The 12,773-nt window shown below is 41.6% G+C and overlaps 2 protein-coding genes across 4 annotated transcripts in view; both read right to left on the bottom strand.

Annotated features, from left to right (window-relative positions):
• Positions 1-2,081, bottom strand: part of anks1b (ankyrin repeat and sterile alpha motif domain containing 1B) — a 195,320-nt gene extending 193,239 nt beyond the window's left edge. For both annotated transcript variants that reach the window (XM_061029792.1, XM_061029793.1), the window contains exon 1: positions 1,420-2,081. In XM_061029792.1, the coding sequence (XP_060885775.1) occupies positions 1,420-1,550 (131 nt within the window). In that variant the 5' untranslated portion in view covers positions 1,551-2,081. The remainder of the gene's footprint in view (positions 1-1,419) is intronic.
• A 3,904-nt stretch (positions 2,082-5,985) lies between these two features.
• Positions 5,986-12,773, bottom strand: part of bltp3b (bridge-like lipid transfer protein family member 3B) — a 31,044-nt gene continuing 24,256 nt past the window's right edge. For both annotated transcript variants that reach the window (XM_061030288.1, XM_061030289.1), the window contains 4 exons: positions 9,924-10,183; positions 9,439-9,547; positions 9,118-9,275; positions 5,986-8,025 (listed from right to left, as the gene is read on the bottom strand). In XM_061030288.1, coding sequence (XP_060886271.1) covers positions 7,897-8,025; positions 9,118-9,275; positions 9,439-9,547; positions 9,924-10,183 — 656 coding nt within the window. In that variant the 3' untranslated portion in view covers positions 5,986-7,896. The remainder of the gene's footprint in view (positions 8,026-9,117; positions 9,276-9,438; positions 9,548-9,923; positions 10,184-12,773) is intronic.

Below are 12,773 nucleotides of genomic sequence, written 5' to 3'. Positions count from 1 at the left end.
ACAGACAGGATTGGAGCCTTTAGAGGTTTCAGTGTAGAAAGAACAGGAAGCTTCAAGGAGGCTTTTTTTTTTTTTTTTTTTTAGGCTATTCAACCTAGGGCTGCAAAAAAAAAGGGCTCATCACAGTAACGAGAGCCAAAACTGACATGTTCAATTCTCTTCCTCTGTCTAACAAACAGTCCAAATCCCAAAGACTAATCATTTTTTGTTAATAATAAACAAGCAGCAAATCCTCACTGCGTCCAGCAAATGTTTGACGGCTAGTGAACCACTTCAATTGAGTAACTGACTCAAGGATGGGTCTCTTCTGACCTTATAGAACTTCTGATAGGATCATTATATTGTTGGTTACAGCCTTCATTTAAACAGTCACCTACAATGCAGTCACATCACTCCAACAACTAGAACAACTCAGTAATCAATGTAAAGAGTTCAAGCTATTCAAGCTATAAAAAATAGTTCCCACTTTCCTGTTCCTGAAAAGAAACCAGAGCCTGCAATGCGAAGGGTTTAAAAAAAAAAAAAAAAGATTTTTGCCAAATCCACATCAGCTTTTCAGGAAATCCAAGCTTGTTTATTATTGTCTTCTGGCAACATGATTGCAGAGCTGGTTTGCTGCCAATGTGGACATCCTGCACGTCAGGCATTCCCAGCATCATGTGAACAACAGATCCAGAGCTAAACAAATACCACAACAATGTCCCTACAGGATTAATAGTGATAAGACAAAAGACAAGACTACCTTAATGCCAGACTGGTGAACATGAACACATAAAGACCGGTGTTTTTAAGTGTCTCTTTTACACACAAAAATCAGCAGAAAATCAGCATTATGGCACTCGGGGACGATGGCAAACGCCACATCATGCCACCGTCAAACTCTTTCCTACACACGCTCGGGGAAATGAGCATTCTGACAACTGTCAGAGTTGTGAATGTGAAGGTACTGCCTGTTCTTTGTGTGTGCTCGGCGAGCCACCCAGAGAGGACAGTCAGGGGATGGCTAAACCCAAGATCAGTCACATTCTGATCAATTCTGTCACAGATACACTATGTTGTTTCTTATGCATATGCGGCCTGCAGATAGTCTAATGTACCTTAACACAACTCACAGCACACTTCCTTTTTTTTTTTTTACTCTCCTTTGTGATGCAGCATGTTGCAACAGTAAGAAAGCTCACTTTATTTTTGAAAGGTCTTGAACAGGTTATGTAGTGTGCACTTTAAACTTCAGGTTGGGGGAGTGAAAATGAGGCTGGAGTACAGTGTTCCCTTCACTTGGCTCATTTCTAGTGCATTGACCTATGATGAAGCCAAATTATGCCTAATTTTGCAGCATGGGAAACCCCACAGGAGCTCCCACAGGGGCTCCCCGTGCACTGCAGCGGTCGTGGGAAGGAGATGAGAGTGGTTTCTTACCTCAGGAGGTTGGGCAGAGGGATGGAGCCGGAACCTGACCCCAGGATCCCCTTCTTTCCACTTAACAATTTCTCCACCACGGCCACGTTCCCGGTCCGGGCAGCTTCCAGCAGCTCCTGTTCCTTCCCCATGCCGGACACAAGTTTGCAGCGACGGGGCGATGAAAATCCAACAAATCTCCCATAAATCCTCCTCCCCTCCGACCCCCCCGCCACCCCCTTTTCCTCACTGTGTGGAGTGGGAAAGCATCTGAAAGGGCTGCTCTCACTGCATGCTGCTGCTGGACGGGGGTAATAGGTGTTATTGATGCTGCAGTCAGGGCAGGTTTGACGTGCACTGGTCCCTTTGTGATTTATAACCTTCGGTCCACTCACACGCTCGGCTCCGTAATCTCCTCCCGAGTGAGTCCGCTGACGTGCACTGCTCCCCGGCGTAACCTCAGCGCAAACAAGCGCAGCAGGGGGAAACCAAAAGGCTCCAGAGCGTATCTGTAGACGGAACTGAGAAGTAAATAGTCACACTGTGTTAAATTAAGAAAAAATACAAAGTTTTTCTCAGGCAAAACAGAAGCTCCCAACTAGACTGAAGCTCCTGTCGTTAACAGGCGGGAGTTGAAACCCTGTGCAACCTCCAGAAGACGCTCTCCTGCCCCGCTCCACGGTGAACCTACCGCACTGACTGGCCGGGGACTATCAGTGCAGCCTGAAACACACATGTAAGCTCAGCTGTGACAACACTACACACTTCCGGTCGCAGCTTTCAAAATATAACATTCATTCGACGAACCACCATGAAAGTGTAAAATAAAGAAAATATTTCACCGACTTTGAATCCTCTGAATGATTTATTAATTTTTAAAATGCCATGTCCCGTTCTCTGTGTTTGTCCTTCTGAGTTATGCAGTTTGCATAAGATAATTAAGATGTAAATTTACAACTTCTTTGATGCTTCATTTCTGCAGTTGGGTGCAAAAAGTAAGCATACTACTTGTGAGTTGTTTAAAAACATAGGCTACTACGAAGACTGTGTAGATGTCGATAAATGAGTTTGTAGATAATGAGTTTGATTACAAAGTGAACTGCAACAAGTACAATATGTTCAAAAATTGTTCTACATTTCTTATTAACAATTTCAAAAACAGGAGCACAAAATTCCCTGCTGTGGGGAAACTGGTCAAAATGAATTTAGTTCCACAGGCAGTGATATAACTTCGCCCCAGGTTTCTTAAAGGGGACAAACAGATTAATCATGAATTCATTCAATATTATTTAAATATACAATATGTAAGGACAGGACAATACGTCTTACTGTATTAAAACACATAATTATTTATCTTCTCATGTCGGGTCCCATTTTTTATTTATTTTTTATTTTTTTATTCTTTATTTCGAACGATTAAAAATAGATAAAAATGAATAAACAAATGGAAAAAAAAATAAAAATCTGTACAAAATAAAAAAAATAAAAAGCCAATTTCAATCGGGTCGGGTCCCAATTCGAAGCTTCTAAGAAGTTGAAGGCTTAAATGTAGGGGGCATGTATCCAAAAACTACCAAATTAAAGTAAAACAAATCAAAATAACTCGATAAGCTTTGTTCTGGGCTACTTTTCTCGTCAACAGTTTTTTTTTTATTCAATAAGCACGTAATGCCTTTCTAAGAAGAACATAACTACATGTGTTGAAGTAGATATATATTGTAGACGATCCAAAATTTTACTTTGAAAGGAAAGTCGCCAATGTTCCGCTGTTATTCTATCTGGCTTTATTTACAGACTTACTGTACGGTCTGGGCGTGGATGACGATGCTACTACATCAACAGGAGTCGATGCCTTTGTTTGTTTCTTAAAAAAAAAAAGTGTCACTCGAATCCATCACCTGCGCTCGTTGTCGTCAAATTCCCACCGTTAACTTGTACAATCGAGCCCACACATGCGCAGATCATTCTCCACGCTGGAGTCCATTCACCCTTTTGCAGCTGAATGGATTTGGGGAGAAACTATAATAGCCTCCCTGTTTTGTCAGAGTATGGTCTGTATGTACAGTATGTAAAATGAAGGAAGTAAATGATTTTGTAAAATGGTTTCATATTCACTCTGACAGCCCGGGAAGCAGACAACACCCCCCTCTCCCTGCACCCTGCCCCTGCTGCATGCTGGGACCTGCCTGATGGCTGCACTGCTGCTTAATTGGAATTTGTGCTGCCTTCACTAGTTCCACCTAAAGCTCCTATCTCTGACTCCTGAGCTCGTTGAAGATTCCAGTGATTTTTGGGGCAAATGGGGAAAAAATATTTTCATTATTGATTTACCTACTGATTATATCATTTAATCAATATATTAAGTAGTCTGCTAAATGTAGGAGAGTTTTGAGAAAGTTTCTATTTTCCGGAGACTCTAAAATGTTTATTTTTCCAGCTATTTCTAACCACAAATCGGTGTAATGTAAAAATGTAATTTACAAAAACATCTGTCAAAGAAATGCTTCAGATATTCACATCTGAAAATGTCCATTATGTTTTCTATATTTTCCTACAACTTGTTTGTCAGACCTTCATTTAACTACATCATCTTGTCACATCCTCTCCTTTTACAATGATATAACAGAACCCAACATGAGAACTAACTCTGACTTCTGCTTTTTAATTATTCACATAATAGTAGAGGACGAAAACACACTTTCATTGCGCTACATCTTGTTGGAAATCCTGCTTCTGTCATGGCTTACTTTAGGACACATAAATAGAACAGAGCTTTATTTAATGCTATGAGCCACACCTGTGCTTTCCCTAGCCAAAGTCAAAAATGTCTGCTGTATAGAGGCCCATATCAGGATTCTGAAGCAGCTAAATGGGATTCAGCCATCATTAATTTTTATAACAACAGTATTACAAGAGCTCTACATTTGCAGTGCGGCTCCAGCAGGGACATAAAACCGGCAGTTTGAGCCCTGCTGGGTGCTGGATGCAGATTCTGGACTCTCCGCTGAGCCAAAACGAAACCCGATGCCTCCCTCTGTCCTCATATTTCCCACAATCCAGCTGTGCATGTCCCCTGCACTCCTCCACACACACACAGTATATATAAATGAATATGTACATGCTTTTTGTTACATAAACAGACCTGCACTGTGACTTAGCCATCATCACAGATACATTAAGCTAAAGTATGTAAACAGGCTTCCATGTCCACAGCAGCACAACACACAGCTTCTCCCTCACACACAAACACACAGCTGAACACTTAATGCCCTTCTATGACTCACTGCACTGCTCCAGCCTTAAAACGTTATGACCATTTATGTGCACAAAGTCCAAACACTCTCCTGTAGAGGCTCAGAGCCTCTTCTTAGAGGCAGCACTCATATTTTAAACACTTTCTTATCTCCACTTGCAGCAAATTGAATGACTGCATCTAACTGATGAGCAACTTGATCTTAAAAAGAAGAAAAAGAGAGATAGCGGGGTGTTGGATAACTTACTGTCAAGTACAGACAAGTTAAGAAAAACCCTTTATTCTCAATGTGCCTTAATAATCCAAAGTTTTTAGATGAAATTTTAGCTGTCGTTTAATTGATCTGCTTAAATAAAATGGTCTCAACGTGGCATTATTGATTTACATTCAAAAATGGATAGGAAAGTTGTCTTCTTTTTCATCAGATGTCATACCAAAGAGAGATAAATGGCTCTTTTTATTTCTCCAAGCCCAAAGAAATGTTTTCAAATATAGTCAAATGTCTGATTTTGGATTCAAACCACCAAGTCCCAAATAAACTAGGGTTTACTGGGTCTTAGTTGGTTTAAATACATTTGAAACCTTTTTTTTTATGTTGCTAAGCAAATACAAATATTTTGATAGCAATGAGGGAAAAAATAAGTTTGCACAGAAATCCCATAAAAATGTTCAAAGATGAAACCTTATGAATTGGATACCCTTTTTTATTTTCATCTGTATTTCAGCAGCTTTGAAAGACAAAATACAACTCATTACTTCTTGTGTCTTTTTCTTCCGCCATGAGAGCAGGAGGGCTGTGATGATGGATGAAAAAAGTTTAAGGGAAAAAAATCATGTCAGTCGAGTAATTCTTTCCTCTGACATTTCTGCATGTCTTGGAACTGGGGACTTCTTGTGTTTCATCTCTTTGACAGGAAGTAGAAAACTCTAGATTTTTGGAGATAGGATGTGAAATGAAGTGGGCCGAGCTCATGTCCCTGTTGCATACCTTTTAAGTCATTTGTGCTGTTGGAAAGCATGTGCTGAATGAAAAGTCTTTTTTTTTTTTTTTTTTGTCATTTAAACATCTTGTCCCCGGAAGTTGTCACCCCGGTGTTAAGGATGGAAAAGCAGCAGATATGTTCAACAAATGTCCATGAAAACAATTACACATGGCAGATTAGAAATTTACATAAACACACTCATTTATGTAATCAGGCAGCTTCAATTTGCCTTTATTTTCCTCCTCCGCACATTGTCTTGTTTTTTTCCTCTCACAGTTCTGGTTGTATTTACAGTGCCTCAGTTTTAAAAGTGCTGCACATGTTAAGTATCTATTTACACATAGAAAAATAGGCGGAGGGATACAGACTTTATTGTGGGGCATTTTGCTGACAAAGCCGTGACACTGACATAAATGGGGTTTTTTTTCCTATAATTGTAAAGAAATGCTTGTTCTTGCTGCGTCAAACACACACATTCAACTGAAACACTGCATAACTGTTTAGAGTCTCTGAAGAAAATAGTCATGTGTTCACATTCTTATACAATATACACTGTACACACTCCGAGGGCGAGTGAGAGCAGGATTTGTCTCGTCCTCTCTGAATATGAAAGCACTAAAATGACAATTCATTTCAGTGCAGTGCAAAAGAAGTCTGTTTTCTTTTTTTTTTTTTTACATTCATCTGAAGATATGACATTCATTTTTTTTTCTTCATATCTACATATGATTGAACGAACATCTAAGATCTGTGAGTTTTTCTTTACACAACAAGAATTGTATACGAGGGGTTTTCTGTAGGCACAGCCATGGATATAGATCCTCGTTCTTCCTCACACTCAAACATGAACACACACACATGGCACACACACACACGTAGGCTTGCTAAATGTCACCTTTTTTTTTTTTTTCCAACCTGCTCCAAATGTGTCGAGCTTTCAGTCCAAAGTGGAGCATGTAAAACAAATGAGCTTGTAAAAACATGTGTCTTAGTCTTCTCACAGAATCTGCATTGCTTAATGAAATAATTATAAAGTCTCAGGCTGCGTTCACACTGCAAGCCTTAATGCTCAAATCAGATTTTTTTTTTTTATATTGCTTCTTAAATGTGGCCTGAAACAGACTCCAGTGTGAACTGGTCACAGTCCTGAACTGACCTGCATGTGCAAAAGAACAACAACAAAGTCGTCTAGTCGCAGCACGTGTGTGAATAGGGATTATTACATATTCAGTAGAACTGACCATCTACAACCCCCCGCAGAAGAACAGAAAATCCAATCTTTTACATTTATCAAGCCAAATTCAATGTAACTTCTGTTTTTTTCAGTATGAAGGTGGTTCACGTTTTACTGGGACTCATAACTGAACACCCTCAGTTATTATCTCATCTGCTCCAGAGCAGGTTATGTTTGGTATAATGTTTGAGATACGAAATTGTACTGACCAATCAGATCTCTTGGTCACAGAGGTCTGTGATCTGATTGTGAGAGAGACCGACACACACTGTCTCTACTGTATGATTTTTCATATAAAAAAGCCTGTATGATTGTGACAGGTAGTTGTATTAGCATCCTACAAACGACAACAAAGCGCTGAAGCATTCTAATTTAACATTTAAAAAAAAAAAAATCATATTTACTGCTTTTACATTTTTATATTCATTTTTATGAGCCCCACACCGCTCGGTATTCCTGTTGGGCTGCAGCTGAAATATTAGGACTTCTAAATGTCAGACACTCCACATATGAGAAAATAATTAATTTAATGTAAGTAATGGGAAAAATCATATTAATATCCATTGTGATAAGTTGTGATCGTATAAGCCTCAATTTGCACATTCACACAGTCATTTATTTTTATTTTTTCTGGCAGTTCTTCCTGCATTTGTCTGTGCGGCTGTTGAGACTAAGGTCTGACTGCAAAAGAACCGACCTGTGTCTGCTTTAGATCAAAATATGAAGGTGGCCAAAATCCAATTTAATAATATCAGATTGTATGTGGACTGTTCAAACTGTCATCAAAACATCAGATCCAAGTCACATAGACGACATAGATTCAGGTTTCTTTGACCTGCAGTGTGAACGCAGCCATAGTGGCTCACTCAACAAATAAGTGTGCAAAGGGAGCTGCTTAAAACAACAACAACAAAAAAAATCCCCCTTTTTATTCTCAACTTGTCCCTCGCCCTCACGCCTCAGACCTGTGAGGCGCTAAATAAGACTGGCTGGCTCGCTTGAACAAATAGATTGAGAGTGATCCTGGTCTAGCTGGTGTTGACTTTAAGATTCTTCATGCGGTGCAGCAGCGAGTCCTTCTCCATCTGAGCCTCAGCCAGCGCCATCTTGGCTCGCGACAGCTCCAATTTAAGACATTCGTTTTCCTCCATCAGCATCTATAAACCAGAAGAGAAAAAAAAAGGACGAAAGTGAGGCATGGTGTCTGCTTGTTGTAGCAACTTAAAAAACTTAGAAAAAAAAGATTTTAATCAAGTTTAATGAGCACAGTTTGTTATGGTGAACCTGCTTAACGGTCATGGAGATGAAGCATCTGCACCTCATCATTGTCGGAGTCTGCTGCTTCGCCAGTCTTTAAACACCACCGTACATAGCACCTTCTGTTATGTGTTTACTTCATGTTCATCTTCAGTTCTGTACAGTCCTCTGTCTTCTCTCCTCTGTTGTTATTCTCTCCTTCCTCTTTTTACCACACTGAACAGACCAACGTCAACAGACCGGGCTTCTTTCTGCAGATCGATTGCAGTTAGTCGTCCAGATTCTAGCAACCATCTAAGTAACGGCTTGTTCTTTTTCTCAATCTTTGCAATCTGCAAACTCTATAAAACAGGAGCCAAATCACTGGACTTTTCTTGTCCTGGTGATTTTTTTTTGAGACACTTGTTGGTCAATATGTTAGCTTTTGCGGTTGATTTTCTAGCTCTCTTAAGTAATAGAAAAATAGGAGCATTGTGTAAAACCACAGGAGTGAGAATGTCTGGGGAAATAGTTGGAAATAAAACAGCTGGCATTGTATTCCAACCTTCTTCTTACAAGTCATCATCGGTGTCTTTTAACGCTAACAAAGTCATATTTAAATGAAATGACAACACACATGTGTTTGGTTGTTTTGATGGCAGGACTGGTGGGTTGTAAAACAGCATTATGTAACTATTCAATGCACTATTCTTGTATTCTGCATAAAATTATAAATATTACTCCCACTTGAAGGAAATGGAAGCCAAACATGGAGCTGGAATAGCTTGAAAACCACATTTTGGCATCACATGCAAAAAGACCTCGAAGAATGAGAATGTCTTCCTTGTTCGGCAGTTAATGTTTGTAGGAGGAAAAGACCAGAAGAAGAAAGAGAAAAATGTGCAGGAAGAACGTGTGATTCTTAGCCTTAAAGATTGTTTTCAGTTGCTGTGGGTGTTGTTTTGTTTTTATACTCCAATAAACCCACACAGGATACTTTCAGCGTGTCTTACATTTTCTCTGCTGGGTGGAGGCGGGATGGTGGGCGGGGCTTGTGTCTGTGTAGCCTTTGGTACAGCGCAGACGCTGCCCACCACCTCGGGAACCGGACTCAGAGTGCTGTCGATCAACGAGCCATCTTTCCGGGGTTTGGCCTCCGCCGTCGTGTCCACTGCGAGGACAAAACAAAGACAGAAGAGGTTTATTTGGAGGTGTGGATGAAGAGAGCTTGAGTGTAAAAGCATTTAGTAGGACATGTTATATAACCACAGTGAATCAGCAACTGAAGGGGAGGCGGAGATGTGTGGCAGATGAAAAGAGTGTGCGTTTCTAACCTCCTATGGAGAAGGAGCCGTCGTCCCTCCTGTGAATGATGAGGCTGTCCACGTGCATCGTGATCGGAGAGTGCTCAGAGTCAGAAAGGTTGTCCCGGGGGCCGTCGTCCTGCAGCAGAGATAACAGACTTTTAGTGTGTTTGCGAAAGAGAAATGATCCACATCCGGGCTGCCACAGCAAATCTACTCGCACGTAAAGGAACCCACAAGAGAAGGCAGAAAGGCCTTTCTGTGTCATTAAATATTCAGTTCAATCCAAATTCCAATTAGGCTATGGTTCAAAATATTTAACTTGTTTGTGGAAGCTGCAACACTGTTTGGCTTTGACATATGGGGTCTATTACTGCAACACAATTGAAAAACTAGGAAAACGATCCTGCTGGAATCTTGCAGGTAAACAGTTCTGCTACAATAACCTCGGGGTAAAAACATAAATCATGACTATAAGAAGACAGAAATGGCGCCCAAACACAGAGGATGGCCACCTTTAAGTGGATGTGTGTGTCCCTGATGCTGATCTCCATGGGCAGCACCAGCGGCGCGGAGTCGTCCTCCAGGAAGTTGGCGAGGTTACGCATCGTGGACATCAAGAAGCTCGCCTGGTACCCGTGGAGACGCAGCTGCAGGAAGCCGTTGCGCACGGCCAGTGGTGAGTGAGCGGCGGCGCACGGCCCACTCTCCAGGCGGGCCCGGACCTCCGGACTGTGGAGGCCCCCGGCGGACGCGGAGCTGAGCTCACCCCCGGCTGTGAGAGCGAAGGTTAGCATTAGCTTCGGTGTCATATCTGTGGGGTGCACTTTGAGACGATTTACCCCTGACATTGAAATACACCCAATGTGAAGTGCAGCTGACGTTACTGTTTACATACTTCAAGTCCAATCACATGAACCTTTTTGGATACCTAGTGTGCTTCTTCAGACAATGAAGAGAAAAATATTGAAATCAGTGTTTAAGCTCTTTGGTTATTTCTCCCTATAAGATGTGGAGTAATTACTCAGCCAGGCATAAAAATAGGATATTGAGTCGGGTGATGAGTAACAAGAAATTGCAATACTGAAAAACTTAATGGAGAAATGTTCACAATTACAAAGTATGTGTACCAGAAAGCAACGACTAGTTGGTTCCTGAACTGTCAAATGTCCTAATAACTGTAAAATCTGTGTTTTGTTATTATTAGGTTTAAATCTAAATTTCTAAATCCAAGTTTGTTGATGAATTATCTGCACCTCAGAGAGTGTTCATATAAATGATTCATTCTCTAATGTGAGGGGTGATTAACTAACCTGCCCATCTAATTGATTTAATCCACCTCATCCTCCTCCACCTGATCCCACAGTGACCATCATGATCCCACAGCAGGGGAGGAGTGGGTGGAGGCCGACAATCCTCCTCAGCGTCATATTGTATCATATTTGTTTAGCCGAGCACACTTGAGGTGGCCGAGAGATCCAAATGTGAAGGATTGTCGACTGAGGTTAACAGGGTTTTTGACTTTGATGGTTTTAGTTTCCTACATAGATTCATTACAATGGCTGGATTGTCATTTTGCACACTATTTGAAAAAAGGGTGCATGTTAAGGCCAGGTTTGGCAATTGGCACAAGATTAGAAAGAGAAGACAGCTGGAGAGAAATCGTTAGAAACAAAAGCTGGAAAAGAAAAAGAGAAGCAGGAAGGAAATTAGCACTGAGGTAGGCTGAAGGAGAGTTGAGAATTTGTACGATCCCACGGGCTCTTCACTGCAGTGATGTTTAATTATTTCAAGGACTGGGGATTAGAGGGTGCAGAGGAAACTCCCACCTAAGTATCGAGAATTCAAAGAGAAATTTTAACCATTGATTTTTTTTTTCTTCCTCCCGTCCTTTTTAGAACGAGACAAGAAAAAGAAGCTGGGAGGAACTGAAAACAAAAGATTTTCAAATGTCCTAGAATAAAGTTTTTTCATTCCTCAACGACCTCAATTTGACTCGATATCACAAAATGTGAGAACATGATTTTATTTCTGTCGGGGGGGGGGGGAAACGATAGAGGAGGTGAAAAAGGGACCATACAAACAAACCAGTTAAAGAGGAAGTTAAGAAGTCACACATACTTTCAAAACATTTATCTGGTAAGTAAACTATAAGAGAGGAATAACATTGAGAGTTGCAACTGCAAGGGATGAAAATAACCACTGGAAGACAAACAAACAAAGTGTGACACATCCCTTTAGATATGAAAAAAGAGTCAAGAGAGGGTTAATGCCACAGAGCAATTACAGGACCAGCAAAAACATCCCAGACACACACACACACACACACACACACACACACACACACACACACACACACACACACACACACACACACACACACACACACACACACACACACACACACACACACACACACACACACACACACACACACACACACACACACACACACACACACACACACACACACACACACACACACACACACACATCTGACAGCTTCCTGAGTTACAACGACATATTCTGTGTCATTCCTGGATGGCTGGGGTGGAGGCAAAGACGGGAGTGAATGAGGAGAGAAAGAGAGAGAGAGAGATAGAGAGAGAGAGAAGGGGAGGACGGGGGAGGCAGCAAAGGACTGAGCGTCTGTGATAAGACAGGAAGGGAAGAGAAAAGATGGCCTAGAGAGGGAGGGAGATGAAGAGAAGAGAAGAGGAGGTGGAGGAGGAGGAGGGTTAAATGACAGAGGATTAGTAGGAAGACGGAGTAGGAGCTGGAGGGAAGAGTGAGGAGGAAAGGTGGAGGAAGGAAAAAAAAAAGAGAGGAGGAGGAGGGGGATTGCTCTTTTGAGATAGGAGGAGAGGTAGCGAGGGGTGAAGCTGGCGTTGCTCTCATTGCCTGAATCATTGGAGTGAAACTGCAAAGTCTGCTGCAGTGGAGAGATGAGGGGCGAGAGAGGAGGGGGAGAGAGAGAGAGGTGGGGGGGGGGGGGGGGGTGAATTAGGCAGGGCAGAAGAAGAGGAGATCAGGGGTTAACACCAGCCTGCACAAAAAGCTGCAGTTAATTTGAATGTGGCTCACACACGCACAGTTAAAGTTGTGGGCCTAATGTTGCAAATAATGGGAGCACTCACTCCATTACTGTCAAATTTAACCTCTCACACACACACACACGCACACTGGTGAAAGAGACACTCCCTCTCCTGCTGAGAAATGAGCAGTCAAACACACACACACACACATCATCATGCCATCACTTGCTGGATATCTGCTAGCATCATCAGAGCATGCTTTTGAGCAAAAGACGTCCTGGAAACGAGAGTTCACAGGAGACAAACTAGAAGAAAACACACATTGGCAGT

The sequence above is a fragment of the Labrus mixtus genome, chromosome 22, assembly GCF_963584025.1.
Source record: "Labrus mixtus chromosome 22, fLabMix1.1, whole genome shotgun sequence".
Classification (NCBI taxonomy): Eukaryota; Metazoa; Chordata; class Actinopteri; order Labriformes; family Labridae; genus Labrus; species Labrus mixtus.
The sequence above is the reverse complement of the archived record's forward strand: the minus strand, read 5'-3'. Positions and strand labels throughout refer to the sequence as shown.